The 18,107-nt window shown below is 37.7% G+C and overlaps 2 protein-coding genes across 2 annotated transcripts; both read left to right on the top strand.

Moving 5' to 3' along the window:
- The first annotated feature begins 6,335 nt into the window (after window positions 1-6,335).
- VPE10 (vacuolar processing enzyme VPE10) lies at window positions 6,336-11,594 on the top strand. The gene is made up of 5 exons (XM_026032628.2): window positions 6,336-6,475; window positions 10,751-10,841; window positions 10,935-11,099; window positions 11,211-11,367; window positions 11,449-11,594. Exons 1-5 carry the CDS (start codon window positions 6,336-6,338, stop codon window positions 11,592-11,594), a joined length of 699 nt encoding a protein of 232 aa, XP_025888413.2.
- On the top strand, window positions 9,320-13,117 carry LOC112941970 (vacuolar-processing enzyme-like). The gene is made up of 5 exons (XM_069288085.1): window positions 9,320-11,870; window positions 11,988-12,036; window positions 12,137-12,337; window positions 12,460-12,666; window positions 12,774-13,117. The coding sequence occupies exons 1-5, from the start codon at window positions 11,680-11,682 to the stop codon at window positions 12,912-12,914; spliced, it is 789 nt and encodes a 262-aa protein (XP_069144186.1). The 5' UTR covers window positions 9,320-11,679; the 3' UTR covers window positions 12,915-13,117.
- Window positions 13,118-18,107: the final 4,990 nt, after the last annotated feature.

An 18,107-nucleotide genomic window follows, 5' to 3' on the forward strand; every position in this document is an offset into this window, starting at 1 on the left:
GGTCCTCAAATAAGTAAAATACTGTCTCACGCTCCTCCACTGAGTCTGAATACATGGCTATAGCTAATGCACTTTCTGAAACCTTATGGGTCACCAATCTCCTAAATGAACTGTACTTTCCAGTACATCAGCTACCCATAATTCATTGTGACAATCTTGGAGCCATTCTTGAGCAAGGATCACGTTCCTCATAACTGTGTGAAGCACGTCGTCATGGACTTTCACTTTGTTCGCCACTATGTTGACATCAAAAAAGGTTCGTGTTGTTCATGTCCATGGTGTTGATCAAATTGCTGGCACTCTCATCAAGGCACTTCCTAAATCTACTTTTGAGTCTAATTTGTTCAAGTTAGGCTTGGTGACTTGTTGACATCAAATTTCGGTCTAATAGTTTTTAAATTAATACATTTTTGAATATTTTATTTTAAATAGTTTAAAATATATGTTTTTGTCATTTTAATAAAGTTTGTTGATAATCATCCTCTTTTTCAAAGTATTAGGATTTTTATTGATTGTTATTTTCAAATTATTTTATCATAGTTAGACGTTCAAATATTTGTTCATTATTTATAAAATTATTATTTCTGTTAAGCTACATTTCTTACATGTAATTGATTACGTTTATTACGTTTCTTCATATTCATTTTTTTTCTCTATTACATTGTTAGTATTCATTTTTATATATCCTATGCAGTCTAAAAATTTATTCGAATACGAATACAATTTGAACACACATATATTTTGTCAATACGATTTTTGAGGCCATAATCTCAAGCTCATAATTTAGATCCATTTTTTTTTATAATTCCCTATATAAAGAACATTTAGCTAATTAGGTTGTGGGGTGGATAAACTTAAGGGGTAAAAATTTTCAGATTTTTCAAGTCTTCAAATATTCTTTAGTGCTCATATTTTTCCGGCCACCACCCTCGCCGGAGCATTTCCCGGCGAAGCCAAAGCTCCCATTATTTTTCTTTTCATTTTTGCAGCAAACAATAGTCGACAATACTCCTCTCTTCCGGCCAGCACCTCACCGGAAACAACCCACCACCACGATCTTCAAGCTCCGTCAAACCCGACACGAAAATGATCCTCCATTTTTCTCTTCTCAAACTGAAACTCCAAGCTCTACAACCAGCTCTGACGAACAGAGAAGGAGTCAACAGTTCAAAAACTCCGAGTTCCGCCGAGCAACCATCTGAAGTCGGTATCACAAATCTTTCTTCCGTTTGTTTCTATTTTAGTCATTTGCTATTTTTATTGCGTTTTGCCTACAGTTTTAGGCCTTTTTCCATAAATATATTTGTTTTCTTATCACAGTGGTCATTAGTAGTAATTTTTTTTAAATATCATTATTTCATTACTTTTAGGGCTCGTTTGGCCATAAATTTTTCAAATAATATTTGGGAAAAATTTGGTAAATAATGTTTGTCCATACAATTTGCCATTATTTGGTAAATATTTTTGGCAAATATTCCAAATTTCCAAATACTAGTTTTTTCTAGTATTTGGGCCAAATCTCATTATTTGGGATATTTTAAAAAAATTAAAATTTTACCCAAATCTTTTATCTTTTACAAAAACATCCTCTCTAGTTGTTGCTTGCGTTGTATTACATCATTTTTTACGTGAACACCAAAATAGTGATAAAATATTTAGTGAATATTAAAAAATGATATGATTGTTGATGAAAATTATTAAAAATTGGCTTTAGGTAACAAAGTCGTGTACTTTGTCTACTTCACAATGTATGGAATAATTCTTGTTGCACTCACTCCAAATTACCACATTGCTTTAGTGTCATGGACATTATTTGTTATTGTTGTAACGAACATTCAATTGACTTGTAATACAAACTTTTAGTTAGTTTTGATAGTTTTTAAAACTTGTGCGTATAAATCATATTTTTCTAAAAAGGTGAAATATATTTCCCAAATTTTATGGCCAAACACATGGTGAAATTTCACCCAAATTTTCACTCAAATAATATTTGCCAAGAATATTTGGAAATCTATGGCCAAACGCTAGCTTATAGTTGTGAAATGTTTACTCTAGTTTTAGTTCTATTGTTGTTTAAAATTACTTTCTGATTTATTATCTTGTCATGTTACCTTTTTACCTCATCTTAGTGTAATATATCACTTTTAGCTTTCTTTTATTATTTTTATTATTATACATGAAGGAATATTGATTGTATTGAAGTGTTGAACTAATAAGTGAATACATGGGAGATATATATAGGAGATATAGGAAGGAGTACTAATCCTAATAGGACTAGGATTAAGGAGTACTAATCCTAATAGGACTAGGATTAAGGAGTACTAATCCTAATAGGACTAGGATTAGTACACAGTAAATCCTAATATTATTTAATACTATTTATTTAATACTATCTGTTATTATCCCCCCTCAAGCTGAGCTGAGCGGAAGCGAACGGAAGCTTGGAACTGAGGTAATCGTGCTGTCGGCTCGGGAGAGGCTTGGTGAGAATATCAGTCGGTTGTTCTTCAGTGGGTACATACTACACAGTCATGGTGTCGGCCTGAACTTCATCGCGAACAAAGAGACAATCGGTTTCAACATGCTTCATTCTGGTGTGTAGGACGAAATTCTTGGCCACACAGATGGTTGATTTGTTGTCACAATAGAGAGCAGGAACAGCGTGAGTGGCGGGAGTTCGCGAAGAATATATGTGACCCACATGGTCTCAGCAGCAAGAAGAGCAAGGGCGCGGTATTCAGCTTCAGTCGAGGACCGAGAGACCTTGGGTTGTTTTTTTGTACACCAGGAGATCAGGTTCGGCCCCAAAAAAATGAGAAACCCCGATGTAGATTTTTTGTCATTTTTATCATTCGCCCAATCTGAATCTGAGAAACCCCGAAGCTCCAAGTCCCCGGGTCGAATGAGTAAACCACGACCAAGAGTGCCAAAAATGTACCTGAGAATGCGTTTTAGACAATGGTAATCATGTTCACTTGGTTGATGCATGCGCTGAGCAACTCGATTGACAGCAAACTGGATGTCAGGACGGGTAATGGCCAGATACTGTAGAGCCCCAATGAGGCTGCGGAAGTGGGTGATATCGACAAAGGGGGTGTCGGCTCCATTCGTAGACGAAGAGACTGCCATCGGTGTTGGTTGACTGGTGCATTTTTTCAGTCCAGCTTTCTGCAACAGATCTCGAGCATATTTTGACTGATGAAGAAACAAGCCGCTGCCTGTCCGAGAAACCTCCATTCCCAGAAAATAATGTAACGGGCCAAGGTCCTTTATTTTGAAGGTAGTATGCATAGCTCGAGTGACATCCTGAATGAGAGCTGCAGTAGAGCCTGTAATAATGATATCATCTACATAGACAAGAAGAATGACTGCACCATGTGTTGAATGTCGAGTAAACAGACTCGTGTCGTGTACGCAACATGTGAAGCCGAGTCCCTGGAGGAACATTTTCAGACGTGTATACCAAGCACGGGGGGCTTGCTTGAGCCCATATAGAGACTTCTGGAGTTTGCAAACATGTTGAGGGAAGCGGGGATCAACATAGCCCGGTGGTTGCGTCATGTAGATAGTTTCATCAAGCATGCCATGAAGAAAAGCATTGGAAACATCCAACTGATTGATGAGCCAATTGTTGCGCACGGCGAGTGACAGTACCAGGCGAATGGTTTCCTACCGAATAACAGGACTGAATGTCTCGGAGTAATCAAGCCCATACTCCTGATTGTAGCCTTTAGCAACCAAACGAGCCTTGTACCTGGAAATACTGCCATCTGCATTGTGTTTAATTTTCTACACCCATTTACAGCCCACTGGGTGCCGCCCATAGGGCTTAGGTACAAGGACCCAAGTTTTCTGATCAGTCAAAGCCTTAAACTCGTCATCCATAGCATGACGCCAATAAGCATTTTTTGAGTCAACAGAGTAGGTTATTGGTTCACTATCGGGAAGGGGTATATTTGGTAGTATGGTAGCCTGAAAGGTTTTGGGTTTAAAGAAACCGGCTTTGCCACGGGTTAACATGGGATGAGTATTGGGGGGTGGCACGGGTGGTGGTGATTCGGGGGTGGTCGGGAAGGATCCAAAACGGATCGGGCTAGAGATGTTGTGGGTATGGGGTGGTTCAGGTTGGTTGTGAGTGTGGGTTGTGGTTGCGTGTGTATTGTGGGTGAGGGTCGAAGGGGTGATGAGGGGTGGTTGGGTAGTGGGTGGAGGTGTGGGGGAAGATGGTGAGGGACCCTGTGAGTATGTTGGAAAAAGGGGAAGGACGCTAATGAATGACGTGGAGGAGGAAATAGACTCGTAGGGAAACTCATTTTCGACAAATTTGACATGACGAGATATGTAGACATTATGAGTTTGTGGGTCAAGACAGCGATAACCCTTGGAGGTAGGATGATAGCCCAAAAAAATACAAGGACGGGATCGGGGTTGTAATTTGTGAGTAATATGAGGGCATAGCCAGGGGTAGGCAAGACACCCAAAGACGCGGAGGTTGGTATAATTGGGAAGTTCTTGGTAAAGGAGTTGATAGGGTGATTTGTTGGAGAGAGTGTGACTGGGCATTCTGTTAATGAGGTAGTTTGCGGTGGCTAGAGCTTCTACCCAAAGGAGACAGGGAGATGAGATTGATGTAGAAGAGTAACCACCATTTCAATGAGATGGCGATGCTTACGCTCAGCCACCCCATTCTGTTAGGGAGTGTATGGATAGGAGGTTTGATGTATAATTCCCAGGGATTGCAGAAATTGGCCAAAGATGTTATTGACATATTCCTTTCCATTGTCACTTCGAAAAAGTTTAACATGAGAATTGAATTGTGTTTTGACCATTTTTTCAAAAGTGATAAAGGTGGTGTATGCCTGTGATTTGTGTTTTAGTGGGTACAACCAAGTATATTTTGTAAAATCATCCACAAAACAAATATAATAGCGAAAACCAGCAAATGAAGGAACAGCAGTAGGACCCCATAGGTCAGAATGAATAAGTTGAAAAAGTGCAGTTGTACGCTTCTCAGATAAAGTAAAAGGTAATTTATGAGATTTAGCAATTGAACAGAAGTCACAATTGTTTACATGAATGGAAGAAAAACCTAATTGAGACATTAAAAAATTTATTATTTGAGTAGACGGGTGACCCAGACGACTGTGCCACAACAGACTGTGGCCATCAGCCGAAAAAGCTACCGGAGCCACAGGAACGGTTTCTGGAACTGGGTGGGCAGACGAACTTGTGCCAGGAAGAACGTACAGACCATGCTCACAGGGGCCCTGAGAAATCACCCTCTTGGTAGTATTGTCTAGGATTTGAAAATCATTAGAGGTGAACAAGAGTGAGCAACTATTGTCTTTTGTGAATTGGTGAACTGAAAGGAGATTGGTTTTAATAGAAGGGACGTAGGTAAGGTTACCTAGGTGAAAGATAACGGTGGGGGTTTTAATGGTACCCGTGCCAGTGTGAGAAATATTAAGGGACTCACCGTTGCCAACAGTAATACCATTGGAGCCATGATTGGATTTGGAGCGTTAAGCTTGGATAGATCAGAAGTAACGTGCATGTTGGTCCCAGTATCCAACAGCCATTCAGAGGAAGGGCCGGCTTGAGATGCATAATTGGCACGGTTATCACTATTTCGGCTCTCCTCATACCGAAACCAACAACGAACAGCGGTGTGTCCTATTTTTTGACAGATTTGACAAGTTGGTCGATCCCGCTCGTAAATGCCCTGCCCGCCGCTGGAAGATGACTGCCCGCCGCTGCCGAAGGAGTGTAGGTTGTTGTTGCTGCCGTGCTGCAGACCGTCGTACGACGGACGACAGCCCTACCGACCGCCGCGCCTGCGGCCTCCGCTGTTTCTGCCGTAGCCGCCGCGGCTCCCCTGCCGGCCGCCACCACGCCCCCCGCGATAGTTCTGGCTTGCGGTGAGGGCAGTGGCCGGCTCCATAACAGTGGCTTCTCGGAGAAGAAGTTTGCTCTCCAGATCCACGTTGATTTCTTCACTTTTTAGCCACGAGGAGAGAGTAGCCAGGTCAACGGGCGTTGGACTGATGCGAACCGGCTGTTTAATAGAGGAGTAAGCTGATGGGAGCCCCCGAACGACGCACATGACGAGATCTTTTTCGGGAATAATTTCGTTCACGGTGTCGAGGGCTGTGATGATGGTGGAGACCTCGTCTAAATACTCCGTCATAGTTTTTGTGCCTTTGGTAATTGTGTGGAGACGATCACGCAATTGAAAAATATGAGAGTGGGAAATTGATGCATAGCGTGTTGCGAGGGCCGTCCACAGGGCTAAAGGAGTTGTGTAAGATCGGACGTGTTTCTGAACCGTGGGAGAGATGACCGCAATCAAACATGATCGGATCTGGCCATCCACGGCTTTCCAGGCGGCATGGGCCGGATTGGTTTTTTCTGATTTGTCCGTGGCGATGATGACTGCCGACGGCGGTTCTGTGCTTCCATCGACGTATTTGAGAAGGTAATTGGCCTCAAGGGCTGTAAGAACGGTTATTTTCCATGTAGGGTAATTTATGTCTGATAATTTTTTGGGAATTAGGGCATGAAGATGCCTGAGAAGGAGTTTAACGCCAGAAGGAAGTGAATCGAGAGGATCCACCTCGGTTGTCATGGCTGCCGCTGCCCAATAGAAGAGAGGGAACGATCGGTGCTCTAAAGAGAGAAAAAAAACCTAGAGAAAAGAAGATCTAGGTTTTCTGGCTCTTGATACCATGAAGGAATATTGATTGTATTGAAGTGTTGAACTAATAAGTGAATAATGGGAGATATATATAGGAGATATAGGAAGGAGTACTAATCCTAATAGGACTAGGATTAAAGAGTACTAATCCTAATAGGACTAGGATTAGTACACAGTAAATACTAATATTATTTAATACTATTTATTTAATACTATCTGATATTAATACATTACTATTAGTGTTACATTTGTCCGCGAGGTTTACATTATTTTATTTATTTATTTATTTATTTATTATTAAGTTGGATGTTGTTGATATTTTTGTTTTAGCTGATCAAATATTTCTATAGTAATGACTTTGAGTTTTCATATTGCTTAGTTTACAATTTTTTTATTTGTTGCCAAATTATGCGATGACATATATTTTTTTTTTTAATTTTAATTCGTTGATTCGTTTCACACCTAATTGACTTTGTCATTTTTTTAAATTCCAAGCTAAGATCCATCATCATTTATATACCCCATAATAGATTTTATTTGTTTATTGTTAATTAATTTATAAGTTATCATTTTATGTGATAGTCACTATTATTTTCTTTATTACTATAACATGTTTGCATTTATATTTTCTTATATGTATATTAAATTGGCCAATGAAAAAAATTCTTCGTCGATTTTGGAGGCCTCCCTAATATTAAAAGACGGAAATTTTTAGTTTAAGTTCATATCACTTGTTTGTTAAAATTGTTAAAATGATCGATGAAGAAATTACTCCAAGACCTCCCATGTTAATAAGAAAGGTTTTTATTTTCAAGTTATTATTTTATGTATTCAATTTTATTATATTTATTTATTACTAACACTTTTATTAAGTGTGTTTACAGATACCCAAGACTTGTTTCCTTGAAGCTATTCTAAAGTAGTTCGAATTATATTTTTCAATTTATTATTTTGTATATATCGATGTTAGGCAAACCTTAGGCCGATATTATTATTTTATTTTTATTGTGTATATTGCATGTTTATTATATTTATACATTATTTTATTTTCTTCCTCAATTTGAAAACAATGAACTCAGTCGGGAACCATGGTTAACTCCTTCCCTTCGAAATAACTTGAACCCCTTACCCAGGATCAAATTGATTTGGTAGACACTCTTTTATGTTAATTAATTAAGCGGTTTCCTAGTTTTCCTAAAAAATTAGGTGGTGACTCCCTTTTTCCCTTAACCCCTCTTACCCGTTTTAAGAATTATTTTAACTTATTCTTTTTTTTATTGAGTCACCATGACGTTGCTTCCATTCAAAGGATGTTAACATGACTCATTGCCTAACTTGAGGAGGCGTATTAGCTAGAAAATCTAGCGTTAGGACATCACTTAGTAGCTTAGTCGTGTTGGGATCAATAGTTTAGTCGTATTAGGATTGCATTACTAATTCAATAGTTATAAATTATTTAGATTACTTTAGTTCAGTTCGTTTAGGAATCTTATTATTTCCCCTGTAACTCTATTTAATACTTGCTACCTTCATTAATAAATACTCTTTTCAGCACACATTCAATCTTTATAAATTCTTTCTAGATCCAGTGATGTATAAACTGGAGGACTTAAAGACTTTGGAACATAAACCTAGGGGGGTGGATGGGTGGGGGTTTGTGTTGGAGTTTAGGAATTAGATTTAGTTTCTACGATTGCAAGAATTGTAATTTGAACTCATAACTTGAAGTGGGATCGGCGATCTAGTTGGTTGTTGGAGTCTAAGAATTAGAATTTATAATTCCTTAGATTACATATGATTGTAATCTTTTGTTGAGGCTCAGAGTTTAATAAATGGAGTTAAATTCTACATAGGTGTAGATCGTGGTTATTTACCCTTTATGAGCCAGGTTTTTCGCGACAAAATATTGTGTCATTACTTTATTTGTTTTACATAACGCAACTGCTCTAATCTACAAAGAAACAAATAGAATATACTTGTTCTTTAGGCAAATCTAGTGTCAGTATTCTAACCGATCTTATTAGAAATAGAGCTCTTATTTCGTGCATTATTTGTTACTTCTATTGATTCTGCCAAGGTGGTGCCGTTGGAGGACATTAACAGGTAGTATCACGATCAGACTGTGTTATGCTACGATATTGTTATTGTATACTTCCGATGGCCGGTCAGAATAGGCAGCAGGGTAAGCCGGAGGGGCTAACAAAAAGTTCGAGCTTTCGGAATTTCTGTTCTAAAATTTTGAAGGATGTTTCATTGTTTGAAACTAAACTTATACACTACGGACAAACTTAATTGTTAATTTCAAGAGAACATCACCTGTCCTTGTATATATACCATAAAACTTTCCGTAGACACAATATTGATTTGACTTGAATTTTTTTTATGTGAATTTGTTTGTTTAGAATGATTTAGTTAATTCTTTCTTAACCTTTAGTCATCATAATTATGTGGCATTTCATATTCATAATACATAATTCCTTTAAAATATGGTGAGAGAGAAGAAACCTAGAACCTCATTTCCTTGGAATGACATGTTTGGTTTTAATCCCTCTAAAATTGGAGTAATTATAATTATATATATCTTTAATTTGACCTTGTGTGAGTGATTACTAAATGGTGGTTTGGTTGTGTTAAAATAATTGATTTTGGTTATTATGTATATCACAATACAAAAATAATTTTTACAAAAAATTTAGAAAACATGAGTGTATAGTACGGATGTAATAATGACATGAAAACTTAACCAACATGCACTACAACAAAGAATACCATTGAGCATTTAATTCTTAATTGCCGCTAAAATATATTTTTAGCGGCAATTGTCACTTCTTACGTATAATCCTAAAGCTTTTAGCGATATTGGTTCTAATGACACTTAACTAATGTCGGTAAAGACATTAACACTCTTTATAAGTGTCAACATTTAATGTCGCTAAAAGTTATTTTTGTTGTAGTGATGAATTGTGGGCTCGAGGTGGGATTCTTACCTCTTAAACAAAGGTCTTGGGTTCAAGCCCCAGACGTGAGTGCCACCCTCGAAAAGGCCATGCAGTGCGCGATCCAGACGATTTAGGGCTTGTTTGCATTAGCCTTTGGCTTATGATTTATAAGCCAAAAGCCATAAGATAGGATTTCCAACTTATGACTTATTTTTGTAATTTTGGCTTTACAAAACTTTATCCAAACACTTCAAAACTACTTAAAAGTTTGTTTTGACTTAAAAACACCTAAAATAAGTCAATTCAAACAGCCACTTAGTCCGAGCTCCAATATGGACTCTATACACCGAGTGAGAAATAAAAAAAATATGGATCCAGCTTATAGTTGGAGCTCCAATACAAACTGTGGACAACGGGTGGCGGGTGGAAACCAAAAAATTGACATGGATTTTGATTTAGTCGGAAGTCCAATAACAAGTTCCGTACACTTAGCGTGGAACCAATATTTTTTATACATGGATCCGCGCTTAGTCAGACCTCCAATACAAACTTTGGACACCGGGTGGGAAACAAAAAAAGTTGACATGGATCTGAATTTAATTGAACCACCAATACGGGTTACAATGATGTCTATACCAACTCCGAACACCAGGTGGAAAATAAAAAAAAGTGAAATGGATCCAGATTTAATTGAACCTCCAGTAGGAGTTCCAATACAGATTCTGAACACCGGGTGAAAAACAAAAAAAAAATGACATGAAAAACTTGTCGCAAGTGTGAAGAAATTTCTTGTAAAAGAAGGAGAATAAATATATTGCAATATTTGTCAATATCTAGATAAATATTTCATGTTTTTTTTTTTAAAAAATAATCCTTTACACCTTTGAAATCTACGTTGTCTACTTGTCTTGATCATAGTATGTCTCTAATGTTGGCTTAAACGAGTTTAAAGTCCTATATATTTCTCATACATCAATATTACTATACAACTCAATACTCCAATTATCTTATTTGTTTGTTAATTTACCATAAAATACAAAACAATGATATTTAAGTACATAGTATGTGTTGCACTAGTTGTTGTGCTCTCAATTTGTGTCAACATTGAAGGTCGTAGTGTCTCTAAATTCTTAACAGAAGAAACTGTAGGGACCAAATGGGCTGTCCTAGTTGCTGGCTCTAATGGATGGTGGAATTACAGGCATCAGGTTATTAGCTACAAGCGATTTAACAACGAACTTAGAAATGTTGTGTTAGAATTGAGTGATGATTTGTTATGACATTTTATTTATTGATTTCAGGCTGATGTATGTCACGCTTATCAGTTACTCAAGAAAGGTGGTCTTAAAGACGAAAACATTATTGTATTCATGTACGATGATATTGCTAACAATACTATGAATCCTAGACCCGGAGTTATCATCAATAATCCACATGGCCAAGATGTTTACAAAGGTGTTCCTAAGGTTTGTATCTTTTTTCTTTCCTCTCTTTTCGACCAATTCAATCCCTCGAAAATACTTAGAATGTGTGTTATGTACGTTGATGAGGGCCGGGTTATTTTCTTGTTGAGACAGGATTATGTAGGTGAAGATGTTAATGCTGAAAACTTTTTCAATGTTATCCTTGCAAACAAAAGTGGTATAACTGGAGGAAGTGGTAAAGTTTTGAACAGTGCTCCAAATGACCATATTTTCATCTACTATGTTGATCATGGTGGCCCTGGAATTGTTTGTAAGTGATTCGATCGTCATCACACACACACACACATATTATATGTTCATATTTTTTTATTTCATGTTTCAAAATGAACAGCAATGCCAACTGGAGTTGTTTACGCGAATGATTTGATTGATGTGTTGAAAAAGAAGCATGGTTCTGGGACATATAGTAAACTGGTAACTATTGCTTCTTTTCAGTCGATATTATGTCCTTTGCTTCCTTGGAAGGAAAATAATTAGCAAAGCTTCGGTCTAATACTCCGTTGGATGCTGTCTTTTGTTATATGTTTAGGTATTTTACTTAGAAGCTTGTGAGTCTGGAAGCATGTTTGACGGTCTTCTTCCTGAAGGTTTAGATATTTATGTAACGACTGCATCAAATCCCAATGAAAGTAGTTGGGGAACATATTGTGGTGTGGGTGATGCACGCGATCCCTGCCTTGTAGCTTGTCCCCCTCCTGAGTTTAAAGGTGTGTGCTTAGGAGACTTGTACAGTGTTGCTTGGATGGAGGACAGGTAACGTAACACACAAATTCTCTAATCCCTGATCGAGGGAAAATCAATTGATTTAAAGTTATCAAAACTATAATATTAATGAAACTTCTTCCTATATCTTGATTTATTGATATGCAGTGATGTTCAAGATCGTCAAACTGAAACTCTAGATGATCAGTACGATAGGGTAAGAGCTTGTGCTATATGTAGTCTCGATTATGTATATGTTTTAACCAATTATAGCCTATTCTAAAGAACGAATGATAATTATGTTTCATTATGATCAGATTGCAAACAGAACAGCAGCCAATCTAACATATGGCTCTCATGTCATGCAATATGGTGATATGGTGTTAAGTGTTGATGCTCTTTTCCAGTATATGGGCGTTGCTTCGATAAATCACTCTCATGTCTCCATGAATTCTTATAAATCATCGTCACAGAATGTGGAACAACGAGAAACAGAGCTTTTCTACTGGCAATCCAAAGTATGTCCCTACCTTTCTTTGCAACACATCTAGTCATATGCAATATAATTTAACGTTTTTTCCTTGCCAAGAAAGACGCAAAAAAGATAATCTGATTGATAATACTTGCTAAATATTGGCAGTACGACAATGCTCCTGAAGGTTCTGATGACTATTTTGAAGCTCGCGCCAAACTTATTAATGTTGTAGCACATAGAAGTCAAGTGGACAATAACGTAAAACATATTGGAGATCTTCTGTTTGGAGTTAAATATGGTAATGAGGCACTACAAACTGTTCGATCTTCTGGACAACCACTAGTTGATAACTGGGATTGTCTTAAATCCTATGTAAGTATTTAGCCTAATTATAAAACATTTCTTCTTATTGTTCTTTTTCACGTATACGGAACCATGATCGTTTGTTCTATTATTTTCATGTATATCTATATATATAGGTCGAGATATTTGAGGCACATTGTGGAAAATTAAGCTCATATGGAAAGAAACATATCCGTGGTATCGCGAATATTTGTAATGCTGGAATTGAGAGGGAGCAAATGACTGCTGCAACTGTACAAGCATGTGGTCCTTTGTAGAGCTGAGAGCAATTTATGTTTAGCTTGTGTAATTTGTGTCATCAGTCATGGCTGGCTGCAAAGTTTCACCTTATGTAGCTAGCAAATTAATAATGTTACTCGTTATTCCTATTGGAATTATGTTGAGTCAAATGGAGTTAATTTGAGACTATGAATGTTCAATATTTTTTTATTTTCATATATTTGATGCTCACTTTTTATTTCTTTGATGACTCAAACTTACAACCTTAAATATTATTTGTACAATTCCCTCTCGTCTAAAAGACACTAACTAATTGACTGGATTTTGATAATTTGAGTAAAAAATCTGAAAAAACATTAAAACCACCCACTTCAACATAAAAAACTAGTATTGACAGATTGATTTTACAAGGGTGAATTCATGACTAAAATACATGAAGGATAGATGAATCAAAGATAAGTTTTAGTGGGACATTTGTTGCAAAGGATGAGATGATTTTATCGCAAGATTAACAATTAGTGTTGAGATAAGTTATCCTTCCTCAAGGATGAATTAGTCATTTTAGAATTAGTAATTAGTAAACTAACTAATTTGTTAGTACATATTTTTGTCCCATTTTCATCACTAGTAATGATAAACTAACGTACTTAATTTGCTGTACATATCGAGAGCAAGTGAAATTTTCATGTAAGATGTCATATAATACATGTTTGTTTATTTGTTTAATTTTATACAAGTTGAAGTTTTGTTTGTGCACATCAAAAGTTACGTTGGAGGGTATAAATGTGAACTGAAGCCATGTTGATTAAGGGATGTAATATATCACTCTTAAACTAAATACACATATAAGATTTGGACGAAATCTAAGTCGTTAAGGTGTAGAAAAATCTGATAACAATCAGGTGATTTAATTGTGATTTAGATTACATGAGGGGATAGATAACTTGTTAAGAAATTCGTACGACTTTCAGAAATTAAATTCGGGCGAGTAAAACTCCCAAAAGTGTTTTTAGCATGAATGGGATTCTTTTGAGTGTCGTTGGTTAGAGGTGTGAGGTAAAATTGGGGTGGTGGAATTAATTTAATAACTCATATTTCACACAAATCGCTCTGGCGCTGGATTTGGTCGCTTTGGCAGGACCGCTGTAGTTGGGCAGAGGTTGTTGTGGCGGTTCGCGCGACTTAAAGTCACAAATAAATTCCCAAATGACCTTTTTCTGCACTTTTTTATTTTTAGAGCTAAGGAACAAATCACAAACAACTCTTGACAATTTTCCACTATTTTTGAGGGTAAAGGTAAGCATTTCGCTCCCTTAATCAACTTTTCGATTCGTAAAACCTAATAGAATGTGTAATTATCAATGGGCGAGGGTTTTGAATTGAAAACCATGGTGGGAAAAGCCCTAGCTTGGATGCTTTGGATCATGGATATGATCTAGAGTTGTTAGAATTGTTAGTAATGTGAGTAATTAGTGTTGTTTATTGACTCTCGTATTATGTTGATTATTTGTAGACAAAGAACAAGCGGGACGAATTCAGAAAGGGAATGATCAATTTTCTTAGGGTTTCAAGCTTATTTCGAGGTAGATGATGGTTATGATTTTATGATTGTGTGATGTATGTTTGTTCTTACTTCATTATGATACATGTATGCATGCGAATTTTACATTATTGATCACACTTGTTATAAATGAGATATACGAATGACCATATGTCATGAATCACTTCTTGATTGTATGATTTGAGAATATATTTGTCATTGTTATTGTGGTGTGTTTAATGGATCAGTTGCCACGTTCTGCCATAGCTTACTAGGATCGGTTGTCATGTTTTGTCATAAATATGAGATCGGTTGCCATGTTCTGGTATAATTATTGAATTGGGTACCACGTTTCGGTATGCTAACAAATTGGGTTTAGGTTCCATGAGAAAACTAACTACTTGATATAAGTATGATATTTGAGAATATGAAATGCCCCGTTGTTCATAAATGATAATGATGATAATGTATATGTTCGATATATGCATGCTACTAATACGTTGTATTGACTTGCTGATGTTACACTTAATGGGATAGTCGCGTGATCCTACTAGTACACAATGGTTGTGTACTGATACCACGCTTGCTCTTATAATTTCTTGAGTATAGGGAATCTTCAGGTTACTATTAACAAACCTCGTTTAGGAGATCAGTGATCTCGTTGAATTCAAAAGTGAGTTAATTCTTTTGGGCTGCCATGAGTTCTCTTTAGTTTATGTCCGTATTATGGACTTAGAATTTTCTTGTAGTTAATTAGTCATTAGTTTGGGGTGTATCCCTTCTTGTTTAGATTTGTTGAACTTAGATGTTTTGGTACGTTGAATTTCAGGTCCTAGGTTATTTCTTTCGCATTTGTTTGAGTTGATATACTTTTGTATGGGAACTTCAATTTTTAGTTATTTTAAGTTGTTTCCGTAATTAAATGACTTAGCTTTTGGTTTAGTTGCTTGGTTTGGGTTGTAGTAGTATTTCTCCACCATAGAGTTAGTATGGGTGTCAATCATGACGGTCTGGGTCGCGATAAAAATAGTATTAGAGCCTAGGTTTATTTAACTCGATGTACCAAAATGAGTCTAGTAAAGTTTTGTGGAATGGTAGGGGACACCTTTACTTTTCTTCGAGAGGCTATAAGACTTCAGGAAATCGCTTTGTTTTCTCTTGCCTTCTTTGTGTTATAACTTGATTCCTATTGGTATATGTTAATTCAAATTGATATCTAGCCTTCTTCCCTCTTCTATCCGCAAATGGTTAACACTAAATTCAATGGCATTAGACCCGTAGCTCCCGCCAATGCTCTAGCTGACGAATCTACAATCAGAGGTCGCGGTGGAGGTAGAGGCAGAAGAAGAGCTAGGGGTATAGTCCGTGGAAGAGTAGCGTCTGCTGGGGATGAAACTCATGTTAAGAATGCTCGTACAATGAGAAACCTCTTATACCTCATGAAGATATAAATGAGAATGTTGAGGTTGAAAAGGTTGGACAAGAGGGAGAGCTACAGGCTGAGACTACCGGTGTTTCTCCCATCGACCCATTGTTATGTCAACAAATCATGTTATTCTTGAAGGGGTGATTGGTGCTATATTGCTTTCTTCTTTTCAATCAACTCAAGCTCCGGCAAATCCTCCTATTTCTATCACTACTCCCAAGGCAGTTGGAAACGTAGGTAACGAGGTTCTTTGTTGGTTTTTGTTGAATATTGGTTGTATTTAAGTGTTAAGGGAATACATGGGAGTTATATATAGGAGATATAGGAAGGAGTACTAATCCTAATAGGACTAGGATTAAGGAGTATTAATCCTAATAGGACTAGGATTAGTACACAGTAAATACTAATATTATTTTATACTGTTTATTTAATACTATCTGTTATTATCCCCCCTCAAGCTGAGCTGAGCGGAAGCAAACAGAAGCTTGGAACTGAGGTAATCGTGCTGTAGGCTCGGGAGAGGCTTGGTGAGAATATCAGCCATTTGTTCTTCAGTGGGTCCATACTGCACAATCATGGTGCCGACCTGAACTTCATCGCGAACAAAGAGACAATCGGTATCAACATGCTTCATTCTGGTGTGTAGGACGGAATTCTTGGCCACACAGATGTTTGATTTGTTGTCATAATAGAGAGCAGGAACAGTGTGAGTGGCGCGGAGTTCGCGAAGAATATGTGTGACCCACATGGTCTCAGCAGCAAGAAGAGCAAGGGCGCAGTATTCAGCTTCAGTCGAGGATCGAGAGACCTTGGGTTGTTTTTTTGTACACTAGGAGATCAGGTTCGGCCCCAAAAAAATGAGAAACCCCGATGTAGATTTTGTCATTTTTATCATTCGCCCAATCTGAATCTGAGAAACCCCGAAGCTCCAAGTCCCCGGGTCGAATAAGTAAGCCACGACCAATAGTGCCAAAAATGTACCTGAGAATGCGTTTTAGACAATGGTAATCATGTTCACTTGGTTGATGCATGCGCTGAGCAACTCGGTTGACAGCAAACTGGATGTCAGGACGGGTAATGGCCAGATACTGTAGAGCCCCAATGAGGCTGCAGAAGTGGGTGATATCGGCAAAGGGGGTGTCGGCTCCATTCGTAGACGAAGAGACTGCCATCGGTGTTGGTTGACTGGTGCATTTTTCCAGTCCAGCTTTCTGCAACAGATCTCGAGCATATTTTGACTGATGAAGAAACAAGCCGATGCCTGTCCGAGAAACCTCCATTCCCAGAAAATAATGTAACGGGCCAAGGTCCTTCATTTTGAAGGTATTATGCATAGCTCGAGTGACATCCTGAATGAGAGCTGCAGTAGAGCCTGTAATAATAATATCATCTACATAGACAAGATTAATGACTGTACCGTGTGTTGAATGTCGAGTAAACAGACTCGTGTCGTGTACGCAACACGTGAAGCCGAGTCCCTGGAGGAACGTTTTCAGACGCGTGTACCAAGCACGGGGGGCTTGCTTGAGCCCATACAGAGACTTCTGGAGTTTGCAAACATGTTGAGGGAAGCGGGGATCAACATAGCCCGGTGGTTGCGTCATGTAGATAGTTTCATCAAGCATGCCATGAAGAAAAGCATTGGAAACATCCAACTGATTGATGAGCCAATTGTTGCGCACAGCGAGTGACAGTACCAGGCGAATGGTTTCCTGTCGAATAACAAGACAGAATGTCTCGGAGTAATCAAGCCCATACTCCTGATTGTAGCCTTTAGCAACCAAACGAGCCTTGTACCTGGAAATACTGTCATCTGCATTGTGTTTAATTTTCTACACCCATTTACAGCCCACTGGGTGCCGCCCATAGGGCTTAGGTACAAGAACCCAAGTTTTCTGATCAGTCAAAGCCTTAAACTCTTCATCCATAGCATGACGCCAATAATCATTTTTTGAGGCAACAGAGTAGGTTGTTGGTTCACTATCCGGAAGGGGTGTATTTGATAGTATGGTAGCCTGAAAGGTTTTGGGTTTAAAGATACCGGCTTTGCCACGGGTTAACATGGGATGAGTATTGGGGGGTGGCACAGATTGTATTTAAGTGTTAAGGGAATACATGGGAGATATATATAGGAGATATAGGAAGGACTAGGATTAGTACACAGTAAATACTAATATTATTTTATACTATTTATTTAATACTACCTATTATTAGTTATGACTGGTAATGAACATGAGATTTTGACCAAGTTTTTGAAGTTAAAAC

The sequence above is a fragment of the Solanum lycopersicum genome, chromosome 8 (genome assembly GCF_036512215.1).
Source record: "Solanum lycopersicum chromosome 8, SLM_r2.1".
Taxonomy (NCBI): Eukaryota; Viridiplantae; Streptophyta; class Magnoliopsida; order Solanales; family Solanaceae; genus Solanum; species Solanum lycopersicum.

Coding starts and splice junctions, on each gene's coding strand:
- VPE10 (XM_026032628.2), top strand. CDS start 6,336: ATGACCGCAATCAAACATGATCGGATCTGGCCATCCACGGCTTTCCAG. Junction 6,476..10,750: donor CCATCGACGTATTTGAGAAG/GTAATTGGCCTC, acceptor TGAAGGTCGTAG/TGTCTCTAAATTCTTAACAG. Junction 11,100..11,210: donor TTTACAAAGGTGTTCCTAAG/GTTTGTATCTTT, acceptor TTGTTGAGACAG/GATTATGTAGGTGAAGATGT.
- LOC112941970 (XM_069288085.1), top strand. CDS start 11,680: ATGTTTGACGGTCTTCTTCCTGAAGGTTTAGATATTTATGTAACGACT. Junction 12,037..12,136: donor TAGATGATCAGTACGATAGG/GTAAGAGCTTGT, acceptor CATTATGATCAG/ATTGCAAACAGAACAGCAGC. Junction 12,667..12,773: donor GGGATTGTCTTAAATCCTAT/GTAAGTATTTAG, acceptor CTATATATATAG/GTCGAGATATTTGAGGCACA.